This window comes from Takifugu rubripes, chromosome 21 (genome assembly GCF_901000725.2).
Source record: "Takifugu rubripes chromosome 21, fTakRub1.2, whole genome shotgun sequence".
Classification (NCBI taxonomy): Eukaryota; Metazoa; Chordata; class Actinopteri; order Tetraodontiformes; family Tetraodontidae; genus Takifugu; species Takifugu rubripes.
The window spans coordinates 19,887,722-19,903,887 of NC_042305.1; the positions used below are offsets into that span (position 1 = coordinate 19,887,722).

General features: G+C 48.8%; 2 protein-coding genes across 4 annotated transcripts in view; one reads left to right on the forward strand and one right to left on the reverse strand.

Moving 5' to 3' along the window:
- The window catches only part of bin3 (bridging integrator 3), a 30,261-nt gene extending 27,481 nt beyond the window's left edge, over nucleotides 1-2,780 (forward strand). Inside the window, exon 9 of the mRNA XM_011617130.2 lies at nucleotides 1,558-2,780. Coding sequence (XP_011615432.1) covers nucleotides 1,558-1,704 — 147 coding nt within the window. The 3' untranslated portion in view covers nucleotides 1,705-2,780. The remainder of the gene's footprint in view (nucleotides 1-1,557) is intronic.
- The window catches only part of acsl2 (acyl-CoA synthetase long chain family member 2), a 14,091-nt gene continuing 705 nt past the window's right edge, over nucleotides 2,781-16,166 (reverse strand). Inside the window, exons 2-20 of one of the 3 annotated variants that reach the window (XM_029829175.1) lie at nucleotides 12,991-13,228; nucleotides 12,136-12,250; nucleotides 9,689-9,756; nucleotides 9,514-9,615; nucleotides 9,276-9,375; nucleotides 8,920-9,098; nucleotides 8,794-8,826; nucleotides 8,552-8,603; nucleotides 8,323-8,396; nucleotides 8,025-8,102; nucleotides 7,812-7,946; nucleotides 4,962-5,096; nucleotides 4,275-4,443; nucleotides 4,114-4,202; nucleotides 3,930-4,046; nucleotides 3,712-3,855; nucleotides 3,545-3,646; nucleotides 3,394-3,465; nucleotides 2,781-3,321 (exon numbers count right to left, since the gene is read on the reverse strand). In XM_029829175.1, coding sequence (XP_029685035.1) covers nucleotides 3,181-3,321; nucleotides 3,394-3,465; nucleotides 3,545-3,646; nucleotides 3,712-3,855; nucleotides 3,930-4,046; nucleotides 4,114-4,202; nucleotides 4,275-4,443; nucleotides 4,962-5,096; nucleotides 7,812-7,946; nucleotides 8,025-8,102; nucleotides 8,323-8,396; nucleotides 8,552-8,603; nucleotides 8,794-8,826; nucleotides 8,920-9,098; nucleotides 9,276-9,375; nucleotides 9,514-9,615; nucleotides 9,689-9,756; nucleotides 12,136-12,250; nucleotides 12,991-13,224 — 2,139 coding nt within the window. In that variant the 5' untranslated portion in view covers nucleotides 13,225-13,228 and the 3' untranslated portion in view covers nucleotides 2,781-3,180. Of the gene's footprint in view, nucleotides 3,322-3,393; nucleotides 3,466-3,544; nucleotides 3,647-3,711; nucleotides 3,856-3,929; nucleotides 4,047-4,113; nucleotides 4,203-4,274; nucleotides 4,444-4,961; nucleotides 5,097-7,811; nucleotides 7,947-8,024; nucleotides 8,103-8,322; nucleotides 8,397-8,551; nucleotides 8,604-8,793; nucleotides 8,827-8,919; nucleotides 9,099-9,275; nucleotides 9,376-9,513; nucleotides 9,616-9,688; nucleotides 9,785-12,135; nucleotides 12,251-12,990; nucleotides 13,229-16,166 lie in introns of those variants that run through there. The other 2 variants (XM_029829176.1, XM_029829177.1) reach the window with 2 other exon arrangements.

Consider the following 16,166-nt stretch of genomic DNA (forward strand, 5'->3'; position numbering starts at 1 on the left):
GTTAGGGTTAGGAGAGGGTTAGGGTTAGGAGAGGGTTAGGGTTAGAGGGTTAGGAGAGGGTTAGGGTTAGGGTTAGGAGAGGGTTAGGGTTAGGGTTAGTAGAGGGTTAGGGTTAGAGGGTTAGGAGAGGGTTAGGGTTAGAGGGTTAGGAGAGGGTTAGGGTTAGGGTTAGAGGGTTAGGGTTAGAGGGTTAGGAGAGGGTTAGGGTTAGAGGGTTAGGAGAGGGTTAGGGTTAGGGTTAGGAGAGGGTTAGGGTTAGGAGAGGGTTAGGGTTAGAGGGTTAGGGTTAGAGGGTTAGGGTTAGGAGAGGGTTAGGAGAGGGTTAGGGTTAGGGTTAGGAGAGGGTTAGGGTTAGGAGAGGGTTAGGGTTAGAGGGTTAGGGTTAGGAGAGGGTTAGGGTTAGAGGGTTAGGGTTAGAGGGTTAGGGTTGGGAGAGGGTTAGGGTTAGAGGGTTAGAGGGTTAGGAGAGGGTTAGGGTTAGGAGAGGGTTAGAGGGTTAGGAGAGGGTTAGGGTTAGGAGAGGGTTAGGGTTAGAGGGTTAGGGTTAGGAGAGGGTTAGGGTTAGAGGGTTAGGGTTAGGGTTAGGAGAGGGTTAGGGTTAGAGGGTTAGGGTTAGGAGAGGGTTAGGGTTAGGGTTAGGAGAGGGTTAGGAGAGGGTTAGGGTTAGAGGGTTAGGGTTAGGAGAGGGTTAGGGTTAGAGGGTTAGGGTTAGGAGAGGGTTAGGGTTAGGGTTAGGAGAGGGTTAGGAGAGGGTTAGGGTTAGAGGGTTAGGGTTAGGAGAGGGTTAGGGTTAGAGGGTTAGGGTTAGGAGAGGGTTAGGAGAGGGTTAGGGTTAGAGGGTTAGGGTTAGGAGAGGGTTAGGAGAGGGTTAGGGTTAGAGGGTTAGGGTTAGGAGAGGGTTAGGGTTAGGGTTAGGAGAGGGTTAGGAGAGGGTTAGGGTTAGGGTTAGAGGGTTAAGGCCCATCAAAGTGAGACAAAGATTGTTTCATAAATCACAGTTTTCACCATCTCCAGTTAGTTTGTCTGTGGCTTGAATCACCTCTGGAAATATCAGGTGAGTTCTAGTTGTGGTCCAGGTTCTGGTAACATCACTGTAGAGGAGGACTGAGATGATACTGGAGGGGTTGGAGTTCCTGCTACTTTTATTTTCTGCCTCCTCTTCTGGAGTCTTGTAATGAGATTAAAGCCTATTAATCATCAAAGCAGCTCTCTGGGGAGCCTGACTCATGAAGTAAAGGAAGCAGCAGGGTGGGAAGTGTCAGGGCAGCTTTCTAACAACACTCTGGAGGTCTTGTTCAGGTTGGGAGCCACATGCAGGGTCACCACCCACCCAAGTGCCTTTTTTGGTTCTTTGGGGCGCTTTGTCAAAGTTGTTTGATATCGGGAGACGCCTCCTTTTCATCTTGAATCGATTCTCATTAGCAAGGTTGGAGGGTCAACATTAGACAAATGTCAGTAAATCAAGGTGAAACTTTTCAGATGCAGCTAAAGAAGATCTCTGAGAGGTTGATCAGAGCCTTCTTCCCTCTTCACTCACTCTACCTTTGCTCTCCTCAGGTGGTCTATTTCACTGAAATGTACAAGATCTTCAGCGAGCTAACGAGTCAAATGGACCAGGCAGGGCTGACGGATGAGCAGAGGGAGAGGGAGACGGAGGCCAAGCTCAGCGAGTTGCGTGCTCTGTCCATTGTTGCTGACGACTGAGGGAGGAGAGCCCAAACCCAGCGAAGGGCTCCTTTCATGCCCCGTTGAATGGATTGTTCTCTTTTCTGGCTCCTTCACCGACTTTCAGCTATGGACAAAATCTGATTGTGATCCTTTTGTCCTTGAGGGCCCAAAACCTCCTCACACGCCTCAGACTCACATCAGACTATCTGTCAATCTATCAGCTAAAACGCCACATTATCGAAGCCATCATCCAAGTGCTAAGTGTGTGTGTGTGTGTGTGTGTGTGTGTGTGTGTGTGTGTGTGTGTGTGTGTGTGTGTGTGTGTGTGTGTGTGAGTGAGTGAGTGAGTGAGTGCGTGCCTCTGTGTACGGTTCTTATCAGAACTGTTAAAAGACCAATATTCCTGAAGGAAGGAACAGCCCATGAAATGTTTCTGCTGTATTACCATAATCCCATTAAAGATACTTTTTTATTACCCTAACCGATATAACAAACACTATAATCTAACACAAATAATATTTTTGGGCCTTGTTCGACTAATAGCTGCGTCCATTGTCCTCATTGTGGCTTTAACAGGAAGGACTCCGCGGGTCCGTAAAGGTCTTTAATAAGTGGCTCCACTCGTCCAAAACATAGACTGGTGCGCCCCCTAGTGGGCAATACTGGCCACGAGCCGCATTCTCTTATCAACGTCATTCATTCATTCATTCATTTGATTTCTCAAGAGCAACGTTGTCGTTTTTATTTGCGGGGGTCTCTAAATATTTCCACCATGTAGTCAGCTTTTTTCGGGTGTATTTATTAGCAATTACTGATTGAATCCATGTCAGTTTTTGGTGTCTTATGATTATTTATTTTCTAAAGACCATGTTCTGAAATGATTGTAGTCAATTGTTCAGCGTCTGTTTGATTATACATGAAAAACTACTGAAGATTCATCAAGTCTTAATGAATTTGAAGTATTGGATTTTTTTTTTTAAATGATTAACTGAAAGAAAGTGTTGGCTGGATTTCTTTTGGTTGCTATTTAAATGGCGGTTTGTCCACAACATCATTTTTCATGTAGCGTGTATTGTTGCCGAACATGTGCGAATTAAATTAATCCAACGTAATCTGGTTAAAGACAAATCTTGATCTTTATTGGTTTTACTTAACTGGACTTAGTCAACAAATCTCTCGCACATTATTTACAATTCCAATTCAGTTTGCTGGCTAAAAGTTTCTTACATTAAATTTAGTATACTGCATTATTGTCTCTTAACTCAAACATACAAAGCACGAACACATCAAAGTGTCGACAGGTTAAATCTGCACAGGTGCTTCACCAACCCTCAGAAACCACCATCCTGAAATGGTGTTCCTGGCTCCTCTGACGAGCCAATATTGACGAGCCAATATTCAATCTCAATTTGTTGTATTTTAGATGAAGTTTGAATGGATATTCTTCTTCTTTCGGGCGGCCAGCTAACGTTCTCTTTGTTTGATACTCAGATATTTCACAGCGAAGTCCCTTTAAATAACGGTTCTGCTGTAAAGGTTTTCTATTTGTTCCTGAAACGCTCTGCGGATGTCGGCTCGTCGGCTCTTCAGTGTGGGAGTGAGAAGGCCATTGGCGATGCTGAACATCTCTGGGTGCAGGTAAATGCCCTTTACCTGATGGAATAGAAGGTGAGACATCAATAAAAGTATGGATTTGGGCCAAATCTACTTCATTTCAACCCTCACTTGTTCGAAGGACTTGAGACCGGCTTCCTTCCCGATAGCTCTCATGTTCTCCAGTACTGCCTTCTTCACATCCTGTTAAAGGCCACGAGATCACAGCTCACTGGAAACTGAATACAACCCATAATCTGCAGTGAAAATGTCTGAAATTTACAGGCTTTTGACACAGCTCTTTGTAGGATCCCACCAAGCCTTGGTCTTTGGCCCAGCCAACAAACACCTCTGGGTCGGGAACAACGATGGCTACAAGATGAGACTGGAAACCCAAAACTGGAATTGAGGTCTGAGTTTTCGTTAAATGTAACAATGTGAATCAAATACCTGTAAACTGTCTCCATGTACAAAGACCTGCAGCACAGGAGCACAGCGCATGTAGACATTCTCTATCTTCTCCGGAGCGATATACTCCCCTTGGGATAATTTAAAGATGTGCTTCTTTCTGTCAATGATGCGCAGGGTTCCATTCTTGGCGGACAAGGTTAAGAAAAAGATGTTTTTACATTTTTCCAGGTGCAAAACCAGGTGTTTGTCTAACTTACTGGAAGCCATTGGCCCACGTCCCCCGAGTGCAACCAGCCCTCGCTGTCCAAAGCTTCAGCAGTTCTTTCTGGGTCCCTCAGGTAGCCTCTGAACACGCTGGGGCCTTGCATGCAGATCTGACCAGACAAATAGTCAGCAGGAGCTGCAAACGTCCGAAAGGACCACGGATTAGGATCAACCCACCTCTCCTTTCCCGTTGTTAGCATAGTACTTCATCTCAGGAATGTCCACCAGCTTGACCATGGAGCAGGGCAGCGGAGCGCCAACGTGACCTGACAGAGACGCAGCCATACGCTACTGCAGGACCATTACGGAGAAGCGTAGCAGATACTCTGGTGTATCACCTGTGCTCCAGTCTCCTGGCACGGAGAACGTGCACCCTGCTGTGCACTCGGTCTGACCATAACCCTCAAAGATGAAGCAGCCCAGAACAGCTCTCAGGAAGGACAGCACGGCCGGGGAGATGGGTGCTGAGGCAGTCAGGACGAACCGCAGTTTACCGCCAAAACTCGCCTGAAGGGTTGAAGGTGGTCGCCAATGAATCGGTTCAACGCGGCAGCTACGAGTTGAACTACGAGTTTCTCTCCTCAGCACTCGTCACCGACACCTTTGGTGGTTTTAATGGGGAAGCTTGTGGCCACAGTGGTGGTCGGAGCTGTGGAGCCTTGATATATTTAGTGAGCATATTTTAAGTTTGACGGAGAGCAACAAAACTAGTTTAACAGCAGTTTCATGGCAGACCATATTTTCCCATCTGCACAGATCTCAGCCAAACTCGTCTGTCTCCGCTTCACTCCCACAGGACCAATATGCTCTGGGTGATTCTGGCATTCGTTGCTGGAAGAGATCTCTGGTAAAGTTTGGATCCCATTTTATTGACTATTTGCAGGTCTGTTACTCTGTGACGATCATGCAGTGCTTGATAAATAATATATATAATAATAATAATAGTAATAGTAATGACAAATGGAGAGAGTTAACAGGGCGGTGGGACTGGAGACCAGCGACGCTCTAAATATGGGTCAAACCACCTGAATCCTGTTGAAGAGCAGCCTGTCCCACAGACTGTTGTTGCGCACGATGCCGCTGCCGAGCTCGGCCTGTTTCCTCCTCACAGCGTAGCGAAGCAAAGCTCTCCGCAGTGGAGAGCGGAGCGAACCCTGGATCTTTGACCAGACGGGGGAACATACGTTATTTATCCACTTGACCACTTTGTTCTTGAACAACAGAAACCCAAAAATATTGATACAAAATGTCACCACTTCCACTTGGGATGATTATCAGATGATCTTTCACCTGGTAACCAGTTATTTAACCCAACTGATGAGCAGCTTCTCATTTATCTAACAACATTTTGATCATGATTGGTCACTTTGGTCCAATCAGATCATCCAAAAACAGAAGAAGTCAGAGCGTTTTCAAGGAACTCAAGGGAGCTTTGTAGCTTTAAGACACCCACGAACCAGTGAGGCTGATGGGAAAATGGGCTCCATTTGCTAAGGTGCATTAGGACTGGACTCTGGAGTCACTGAAGAAGGTCAACTGGACTCATGAGTCCACTTTTACCCTGTCCCAGAGTGACGGGGTATCGAGAGAAGAGAGGAGGTTGAAGTGATGCACTCGTCATGCCTAATGTTTGATGTTTTCTCATGCCGACTGGACAAGGCCGTTGGTCCAGGTTCAGCAACATCATGGGCCCAAAGAGGTCCGTTGACGACCGAAATATTATTCCATCAATGGATTTCTTTGGCGCGAGTGTATTCCAAGATGACAATGCCAGAATTCACTGTGCTCAAATTGTGAAAGAGAGGTTCAGGGAGCACGAGACGCCGCTTCCCCGAACCCTAACCCAACCTTAACCCTACCCCCAACCCCTACCACTAACCCTACCCTAACCCTACCCCCAACCCCTACCACTAACCCTAAACCCAACCCCTAGCCCCAACCCCTACCACTAACCCTAACCCTACCACCAACCCCTACCACTAACCCTAACCCTACCACCAACCCCTACCACTAACCCTAACCCTACCACCAACCCCTACCACTAACCCTACCCTAACCCTACCCCCAACCCCTACCACTAACCCTAAACCCAACCCCTAGCCCCAACCCCTACCACTAACCCTAACCCTACCACCAACCCCTACCACTAACCCTAACCCTACCACCAACCCCTACCACTAACCCTAACCCTACCACCAACCCCTACCACTAACCCTAACCCTACCACCAACCCCTACCACTAACCCTAACCCTACCACCAACCCCTACCACTAACCCTAAACCCAACCCCTAACCGCCAACCCCTACCACTAACCCTACCACTAACCCCCAACCCCTACCACTAACCCAACCCCTACACCCAACCCCTACCACTAACCCTAAACCCAACCCCTAACCCCCAACCCCTACCACTAACCCCAACCCCTACCACTAACCCCAACCCCTACCACTAACCCAACCCCTACCCCCAACCCCTACCACTAACCCTACCCCCAACCCCTACCACTAACCCCAACCCCTACCACTAACCCAACCCCTACCCCCAACCCCTACCCCCAACCCCTACCACTAACCCTAACCCTACCACCAACCCCTACCACTAACCCTAACCCTACCACCAACCCCTACCACTAACCCTAAACCCAACCCCTAACCGCCAACCCCTACCACTAACCCTACCACTAACCCCCAACCCCTACCACTAACCCAACCCCTACACCCAACCCCTACCCCCAACCCCTACCACTAACCCTAAACCCAACCCCTAACCCCCAACCCCTACCACTAACCCCAACCCCTACCACTAACCCAACCCCTACCCCCAACCCCTACCACTAACCCTAAACCCAACCCCTAACCCCCAACCCCTACCACTAACCCCAACCCCTACCACTAACCCAACCCCTACCCCCAACCCCTACCACTAACCCTAAACCCAACCCCTAACCCCCAACCCCTACCACTAACCCCAACCCCTACCACTAACCCAACCCCTACCCCCAACCCCTACCCCCAACCCCTACCACTATCCCTACCCTAAGCATTTTGAGACTCTCTTGACGTGCTGGACAAGGCTTGGTGCAGTGGTCCAACTGTGGCGTTGTCGAGACACATGAAATTAAGATGAAATCAATCTTGTGCCATTATCAAAACAATGTGATCACAGCTAAAAGCAGAGAAATATTATTGGGTGGCCGACTTTTTTGGTCAGGCAGTGCATCATATAATTTAAATACCAATTCACAATATTCCAGCTTAAACGTGGAGGGTTTCATGTTATGAATGGTTGCTGTGCAACCATAACTGGTTACCAGGAAAGCCTGATGGGTTTGTGTTGGGTTTTTAACCTCAGAATAAAACCAGGATCAGTCCGGGGGGATCCGGGATCCTTTTGGCCATTTCACTTAATGTGTCCTGAGACATGCAAGTGATTTGTCTGGATATAATCGTGAGGACATTTGCAGTGCGGCATTCTGGGGCGTTACTCTGGCTGGACACGTGGTCAAAAGTCTTCACAGCTCAGGGTTTGTATGTGCCACCAGCGCCATCTAGAGGTACCAAATAGAACTGTTTTTTTATTTCAGGTGTTAAATTGTTTTCAATTCAGTATTAATGTTGGAATTCATGTGGAAATTTTCTAAAATTGTCTTCTGATTATTTGTGATTTGTCAGGCAGTGATTATATTATATCACTATTTAGTGATTCTGTTTGTGCCTGGACACTCTCAGAAGAGCCCGTGGAAAAGAAAACCAGTGGAAATTCCACTGGTTAGAACTGAGTACTGTGGGTTTTGGGTATTAAAATGCACAATACCATGAAATAAAATGCAATTTTCCATACTTGTCCATGTTGAAGCATGAATATATTTACTGACCTTGTCATAAATGCGATTGAGTAAGCGAGGCACCACAGGAAAGAAAGTGGGTTGGAGTGTTTTGATATCGTCCATGAGGAGAGAAATATCCCCCTGATAAAAGCCCACTTTGGCTCCGTGGCAAAACATGGTGACCTGTCACAGAAGTGGACTTCAGCAATTTTAGAATCTGCACAGACACACACACATCAAACATCAAAGAGGATCAGCGACCTGAATCATCCTCTCAAACATGTGGGCAAGCGGAAGGTAGGAGATGGACACATCCTCCTGTTGGATCACGACTGATCCCTAAAGGCAGAGCAGAAGAAAATGAGGGAAGCACAGGGAGAGATAAAGCTTGTGCAGCATCAAACAAGGGAAATACCTCTGCAGGGCCAATCAAAGAGTCAATTAATCATAGCATTAGACACAGCAGGGGGGGGGCACAGTTGTGAGACACAAGCAGATGGGAAGTTGGGATCTGGGAAGCTGTTTTCAATTAGACAACGAGGCGGAAGTGCAGACAGACCTCCAGGAGCTTAATGACAGAGGAAGCGTTGGAGGCGATGTTTCCGTGGGTGATCATGGCTCCCTTGGGCTTCCCTGAATAAATAAACAAGACATTATAGCAGAGCGCTGATTGGTGGAGGAAACTGCCACAGTGCCGTAAAGAGAGGGTGTTAGTGGGCAATAATGGACCTTCCCCATCGATGTGAGTGGAGGATAATTGTGCAGAGATGAATGAAATCAGACACTACCTGTGGTTCCACTGGTGAAGCAGACCACGGCCAGATCCTGAGGCCGGGGCGGCTACAGCAGGCAGCAATAAAACATGAGACAACAGTCTACCTCCACTATTCATTAAAGTCATTTTAACAAGGGAGTGTTAATGAGCTCTGAGGAGACAGTAGCAACTACACAACTGTCATCGGGGCATTTAAACAGAGGTTAGCGTGCACGGCTTTGATGCAGGGCTTAGGGTTAGGAGATTGGGACTCACCACAGGATCTTTGAGGTTCTGCCTGCCCAGCTCCTGACATATGGACCAAAGGGAGTAAGATGTACCTTAACTTACACAGGGGCTGATCTTAATAAGTCTGGGATGTAGTGCTTCCACCCCGCTCACCATAAGCTGCTCCAGCTTTAGAACTTCCACCTTACAGGCCTTCGCCCTCGTTGCAAAACCTTCCGTGAAGTTATTAAAGAGGACCAGGCAGGAGAGTGTTGGAGTCGTGCCGTTCTCTTTGTTCTCCAGCAGGGCCGCCGCCTTGTCCTCCTTGTCACAAATCACCAAGGAGATCTCCGCTAAGAACAAAACAGATCAGCATCACTAAATCACAATAAATACCGTGACTGGAAAGACGAGCGTCCAGAATTTCCAAGATAAAATCAAGGATACATTAATGTAGGCTTTTTTAGATGGATAAATGGTATAAACGTTCTTTCTAGTAGCAAACCCGCCAATGATGTGATCTGTCTCACCCAGGTTCAGTATGTGGACCATGGCTTCCAGGCCCAGCGTGTCGTACAGAGGAACCACGGCCATGGAGTAGGTGTAGCAGGCCAGCTCGGTGAGGACCCACTGTCGCCAGCAGAGGGAAGCATAACAACACCATCCCAGAGGTACCTCACTCAACGCAGCTTTGATATTACTATTCTTTAAAAGGGGGCTTTAAAACAGAATAGAAATACAGATGGTCGTGTCCACCCACAGCCCTACCTCCGGTCGGTTCTGTGCGAATATGCCAACAAACTGCTGTGCGTTGGGCTGGCAGCCTTTAGCCAGCAGCCCAGAGCCCAGAAGCTGGGCTTTGTGCTCCACCTGATGAGAACCAAACACTTTAAGAAGAATTCAAATAAGAACAGCAGACACAGAAGTGCTGAAGACGTCAGACCTCGGTGTAGGACATCCACTCGTAGGCCGGCTGACCCGGCTTTCTGAAGCCAAGACAGGGCCCACCTCCTGGATCACACAGGAGACCAAACACAGGCTGAGATTAATGGCAAGAAGAGAACAAAAGACTTTATACAGCGTGACAACAATGCCTAAAATGCTAGCATGCAGCTAATTCTACAAATGACTGAATCATTTTGTGCTTTAGCAGAGAAAAGCAAAAATGATTTAGCATCCAGGCAACATTATCTGGGTGATCTCGACTTTTGTTACAATCCTGATATAAATCTGATCACTGGCTTTAATCTCCAGTCCAAACAAGGCAGGTTCACTTTAAACCAAGTTAACAGAGAAGGTTGAACTCGTCTGTCACCAGTAACCGTAAAGGTTTTTGCAAAAACGCGGAAGAATCCATTTGCATGTTTGGGCCTGTAGTTCAGCCTCCCCTCATGTTTTAACAATGTCACCGCCAATCAAGATATCGGCCTCCATCTCGCCAACAACACGCTCAGCTGTGATTCCCATCTCAGAGGACAAATGTGTCTTTGATTTGATTGGTTTTCTGCCCTCATTTGCTCGTGATGCTCCGACCTGTAACGAGACACCAAAGACTCCCAGGACAGATGCTAACCCTGACCCTAACCCTAACCCTGACCCTGACCCTGACCCTAACCCAGGACAGATGCTAACCCTGACCCTAACCCTAACCCTGACCCTGACCCTGACCCTAACCCAGGACAGATGCTAACCCTGACCCTAACCCTAACCCTGACCCTGACCCTAACCCTAACCCTAACCCAGGACAGATGCTAACCCTGACCCTAACCCTAACCCTGACCCTGACCCTGACCCTAACCCTGACCCTAACCCTAACCCAGGACAGATGCTAACCCTAACCCTGACCCTGACCCTAACCCTAACCCAGGACAGATGCTAACCCTAACCCTAACCTAACCTTAACCCAGGACAGATGCTAACCCTGACCCTAACCCTAACCCTGACCCTGACCCTGACCCTAACCCTGACCCTAACCCTAACCCTGACCCTGACCCTAACCCTAACCCAGGACAGATGCTAACCCTGACCCTAACCCTAACCCTGACCCTGACCCTGACCCTAACCCTGACCCTAACCCTAACCCAGGACAGATGCTAACCCTAACCCTGACCCTGACCCTAACCCTAACCCAGGACAGATGCTAACCCTAACCCTAACCTAACCTTAACCCAGGACAGATGCTAACCCTAACCATAACCCAGGACAGATGCTAACCCTAACCCTAACCCAGGACAGATGCTAACCCTAACCCTCTAACCCTCTAACCCTCTAACCCTAACCCTCTAACCCTAACCCTAACTAACCCTAACCCAGGACAGATGCTAACCCTAACCCTCTAATCCTAACCCTAACTAACCCTAACCTAACCCAGGACAGATGCTAACCCTAACCCTCTAACCCTAACCCTAACTAACCCTAACTAACCCTAACCCAGGACAGATGCTAACCCTAACCCCCTAACCCTCTAACCCTAACCCTCTAACCCTAACCCTAACTAACCCTAACCCAGGACAGATGCTAACCCTAACCCTCTAACCCTAACCCTAACTAACCCTAACCTAACCCTAACCCTAACCCAGGACAGATGCTAACCCTAACCCTAACCTAACCCTAACCCAGGACAGATGTTAACCCTAACCATAACCCAGGACAGATGCTAACCCTAACCCTAACCCAGGACAGATGCTAACCCTAACCCAGGACAGATGCTAACCCTAACCCTAACCTAACCCTAACCCAGGACAGATGTTAACCCTAACCATAACCCAGGACAGATGCTAACCCTAACCCTAACCCAGGACAGATGCTAGCCCTAACCCTAACTAACCCTAACCCAGGACAGATGCTAACCCTAACCCTCTAACCCTAACCCTAACTAACCCTAACTAACCCTAACCCTCTAACCCTAACTAACCCTAACTAACCCTAACCCTAACTAACCCTAACCCTCTAACCCTGTAACCCTAACTAACCCTAACTAACCCTAACCTAACCCTAACCCTACTGCTGTATTGATATTTGGAGTAGAGTACATCTGATGCTTTAAATAGTCTTTTAGCATTTATCATCCAGACTCGCTCCCATCACCTTCAGGCAAGTTACTGCTAAACTTACACATGACAACACACAGGCCTGATTACAAATAGTGTATATAATGTACATACGTATGTACATTATATACACTATTTGTCTACACGTGCGCGCAGATACACACACTCACACATTATGTATATGTGTGTATATATATATATATATATATATATGTGTGTATATATATAAACCCTGCCCAATCTCATCAGCCACTTTAAAGCGTACTTGAAGGTTAAAGGTCAGTTGTGTTTGTAAGGGTCACCTGAGGAATCAACCTTGGTTTATTATGATTGGAGCTACCTGCGATCCGCAGTCCTCGTTGGAACATGTCGTAGTACGTCCTGGTATCTTCGTAGTAAAAGTCCAGCAGCGAATCATCTTTGAGGAGAGCCGAGCGCCTGCAGCTGGGATCTCCCTGCACACAACCACGGTCAGGCACGGTCAGGCACGGTCAGGAACGGTCAGGCACGGTCAGGAACGGTCAGGCACGGTCAGGCACGGTCAGGTACGGTCAGGCACGGTCAGGCACGGTCAGGAACGGTCAGGCACGGTCAGGCACGGTCAGGCACGGTCAGGTACGGTCAGGAACGGTCAGGCACGGTCAGGCACGGTCAGGAACGGTCAGGCACGGTCAGGTACGGTCAGGTACGGTCAGGAACGGTCAGGTACGGTCAGGAACGGTCAGGCACGGTCAGGAACGGTCAGGCACGGTCAGGTACGGTCAGGAACGGTCAGGCACGGTCAGGTACGGTCAGGCACGGTCAGGTACGGTCAGGAACGGTCAGGCACGGTCAGGCACGGTCAGGTACGGTCAGGCACGGTCAGGAACGGTCAGGCACGGTCAGGCACGGTCAGGCACGGTCAGGTACGGTCAGGAACGGTCAGGCACGGTCAGGTACGGTCAGGCACGGTCAGGTACGGTCAGGAACGGTCAGGCACGGTCAGGCACGGTCAGGAACGGTCAGGCACGGTCAGGCACGGTCAGGTACGGTCAGGCACGGTCAGGAACGGTCAGGCACGGTCAGGTACGGTCAGGCACGGTCAGGCACAGTCAGGCACGGTCAAGCACGGTCAGGTACAGTCAGGCACGGTCAGGCACGGTCAGGCGTTCACACTCGGCCACGTCTCAGCACGCCGCTGCTGCCACACACTCACATTCACAGGCACAGACTGGGCCTGGAGATCGCAGGGGGGGTGCATGGGGCGAGGCCGCATCACCAGATAATACGCAGTGAGAGAGGCCACGGCTCCTAAACCCAGCAGGGAGCGCCGCGATAGCGCCAAGGAAGACGACGGCAGCGAGGGCCAAAGACTCCACGTGTTCTCTGAGTCAGCTCCTTCCAGTTCAGTGCTGGTGCGAAGTGAACGGAACCAGTCCTGGAAATGCATAACTCTGAGCAAAAAGGAAGATGGAATAAATCTCTTCTAATGGGACATTTGAAGCATAAACCAACAAAGTTTCCCTGTACATCAGACACTTGTCATTGTGGTCAACAACATAACCAAAGCTAAATTAGCACATCGTTGTCAAGCTTCGCCGTTCTTACGGCCCTCTGGAACCCAGACGAGGGTTAGGGTTAGGGTTAAGGTTAGTTAGGGTTAGGGTTAGCATCTGTCCTGGGTTAGGGTTAGGGTTAGTTAGGGTTAGGTTAGGTTTAAATAGGGTTAGTTAGGGTAAGGGTTAGTTAGGGTTAGAGGGTGAGGGTTAGAGGGTCAGGCTTAGTTAGGGTCAGGGTTAAGGTAGGGTTAGTTAGGGGTAGGGTTAAGGTTAGTTAGGGTTAATTAGGGTTTGGGTTAGCATCTGTCCTGGGTTAGGGTTAGTTAGGGTTGGGTTAGGGTTAGTTAGGATTGAGTTAGGGTTAGGTTAGGGTGGGGTTGGTTAGGGTTAGTTAGGGTTAGGTTTAACACCGACGTGACAACGACATCACATTCCAGACACGTGTTAAAATGATCCAAATGAATGTCGCTGGTCGTTCCACCTTCACAAATCTAACTTTGGTTTCTCCTGTCCGTGTCCCTGATGCATGTAAGGCCAGGGGAAAGAATTCAATCCAGACTCTAATTTAGCTCTTCAGAAATGTACAACCAGAGCAATAAAATCATTCAGCGTATTTTTCTTCTTGACCATTTAACCCTTTCAGGGTCACAGGGGGGCTGGAGCCGATCCAGTAAGTGCCAAGGCAGGGTACACAAGATTACTTTATTGATCCCTTTAGGGGGTGTCCATCAGGGAAATTAGCAACACACCTGGACCGGGGGGTTACCTTGCTCAAGAGTAGCTCGGCAGTGCTGTGAAGGTGTCCTGGCACCTTCACATTTCTAGTGAGTACAGTGGAATAAACACCACTTCCTTTCCCACCACTGACAAATTTGTGTCTCAAGAATTTTTCAAATATTTGCAGTTTTTTTTATTTAACCAGAAACGAGGATCATTGAGATCAAGTCCTCACTTGTAGGTGGACGGGCGACGCAACAGAATCTTCTTTTTGATGATTGAAAGGGCGAAGGCAGTCCCCCCCCCTTCCTGAATGAGCTGCCGGCTCAAGGGCACCGCAGCGGTACTCTGAAGGTGTCCTGGCACCCCCCCGCGACCACCACCCTGTCCTGCACCCTCCACCAGAAGCTGCTCTAGAAAACAAAGTCTAGCTTTCAATGAACAGCTGAACTGAACACATTGAATTCCCCTCATGGACCTCCAGAATCACCACAACCTCTCACCCAGTTCCACCACTAGGAGAGGAATGGTGACATCACATCCCTCCTGGTTTGGTTCCATCTCAGAGGGACGTAGGAGAGGATCAGAGTCAAATTCAATAGGTCCCATTAAAAAGGGTGGGCGGGGGGGGCGGGGGGTAACGTAACGTAACGTAAGAAAAAGTGAAAAACAACCCCCCCCTGCCGTTCAATCACCCCCTTCTTTCTCACTCCATTCATGAGGGCCATTGTTTGGAGCCAGGCAGGAACGCAGCGTTCCCACCATGAAACAGGACAAATGAAGAAGCTCATGTGAAAATGAAAAATAAACCACTGAAGACAAAAGCCCCTTCAGCCTGTGCACGCCCATGCTTAATAATCTGCATGTAACTTCAGAGGACTGTAGGAAAACATGGACACCCGAGCTAACGTGGCAGATAAAAAGGAATCTGTGTAACAAGAGTTTGATCATGAAGGAGCAGGTTCCCAGGGAGACGTCAGGCATGTGACAGCTAGCCCAGGAGCTCTGGCGTGTCCGTGCACATTTGCACGTGCTAACGGGCTCAGACAGAGCTGAGAGCTCACAGTTTCCACAGTTCACTGGAAAAGCCACAAAGTTCAGAACAAATCAGCTAAATAACCAAAAGAAACATTTTGAACTTCCACGCTCGACACACAACCATCGCACTCAAGCCTCTAAAATAATCAATGACATTCATATTTAGTTATTCAGAGCAAATCCAGAGTTGCTCACAAAACCCCAAATTCCTGTGAGATAATGAACGGTTGAATACAGGAGCCATCCAGACAGCTTCTATGGGGACAACGTCCCCCTGAAGGGGCCTGGAGACACGTGAGGACGTGGGGGGGGCAGACAAAAGAGACACAATGAAACGCTGTGGTGTTTCTGCCAAATGAAGCGCGGAGAACAAACACACAATGAAGCAATAGTGGTTGAGACAACAGCTCAGGAGCTTCACACAGACACACTGTTGGCAGCGTCCCACCAAGGAAGACGCCTCATCTGACTGTCCAGGAGCCAGGGTTAGGGTTAGGGTTAGGGTTAGAGGGTTAGGGTTAGGGTTAGAGGGTTAGGGTTAGAGGGTTAGGGTTAGAGGGTTAGGGTTAGGGTTAGAGGGTTAGGGTTAGAGGGTTAGGGTTAGAGGGTTAGGGTTAGGGTTAGAGGGTTAGGGTTAGGGTTAGAGGGTTAGGGTTAGGGTTAGAGGGTTAGAGGGTTAGGGTTAGAGGGTTAGGGTTAGGGTTAGAGGGTTAGGGTTAGGGTTAGAGGGTTAGGGTTAGAGGGTTAGGGTTAGAGGGTTAGGGTTAGGGTTAGAGGGTTAGGGTTAGAGGGTTAGAGGGTTAGGGTTAGAGGGTTAGGGTTAGGGTTAGGGTTAGAGGGTTAGGGTTAGAGGGTTAGAGGGTTAGGGTTAGAGGGTTAGAGGGTTAGGGTTAGAGGGTTAGGGTTAAAGGGTTAGGGTTAGAGGGTTAGGGTTAGAGGGTTAGAGGGTTAGGGTTAGAGGGTTAGGGTTAAAGGGTTAGGGTTAGAGGGTTAGGGTTAGAGGGTTAGGGTAGGGGTTAGGGTTAGAGGGTTAGGGGGTTAGGGTTAGAGGGTTAGGGGGTTAGGTTTAGAGGGTTAG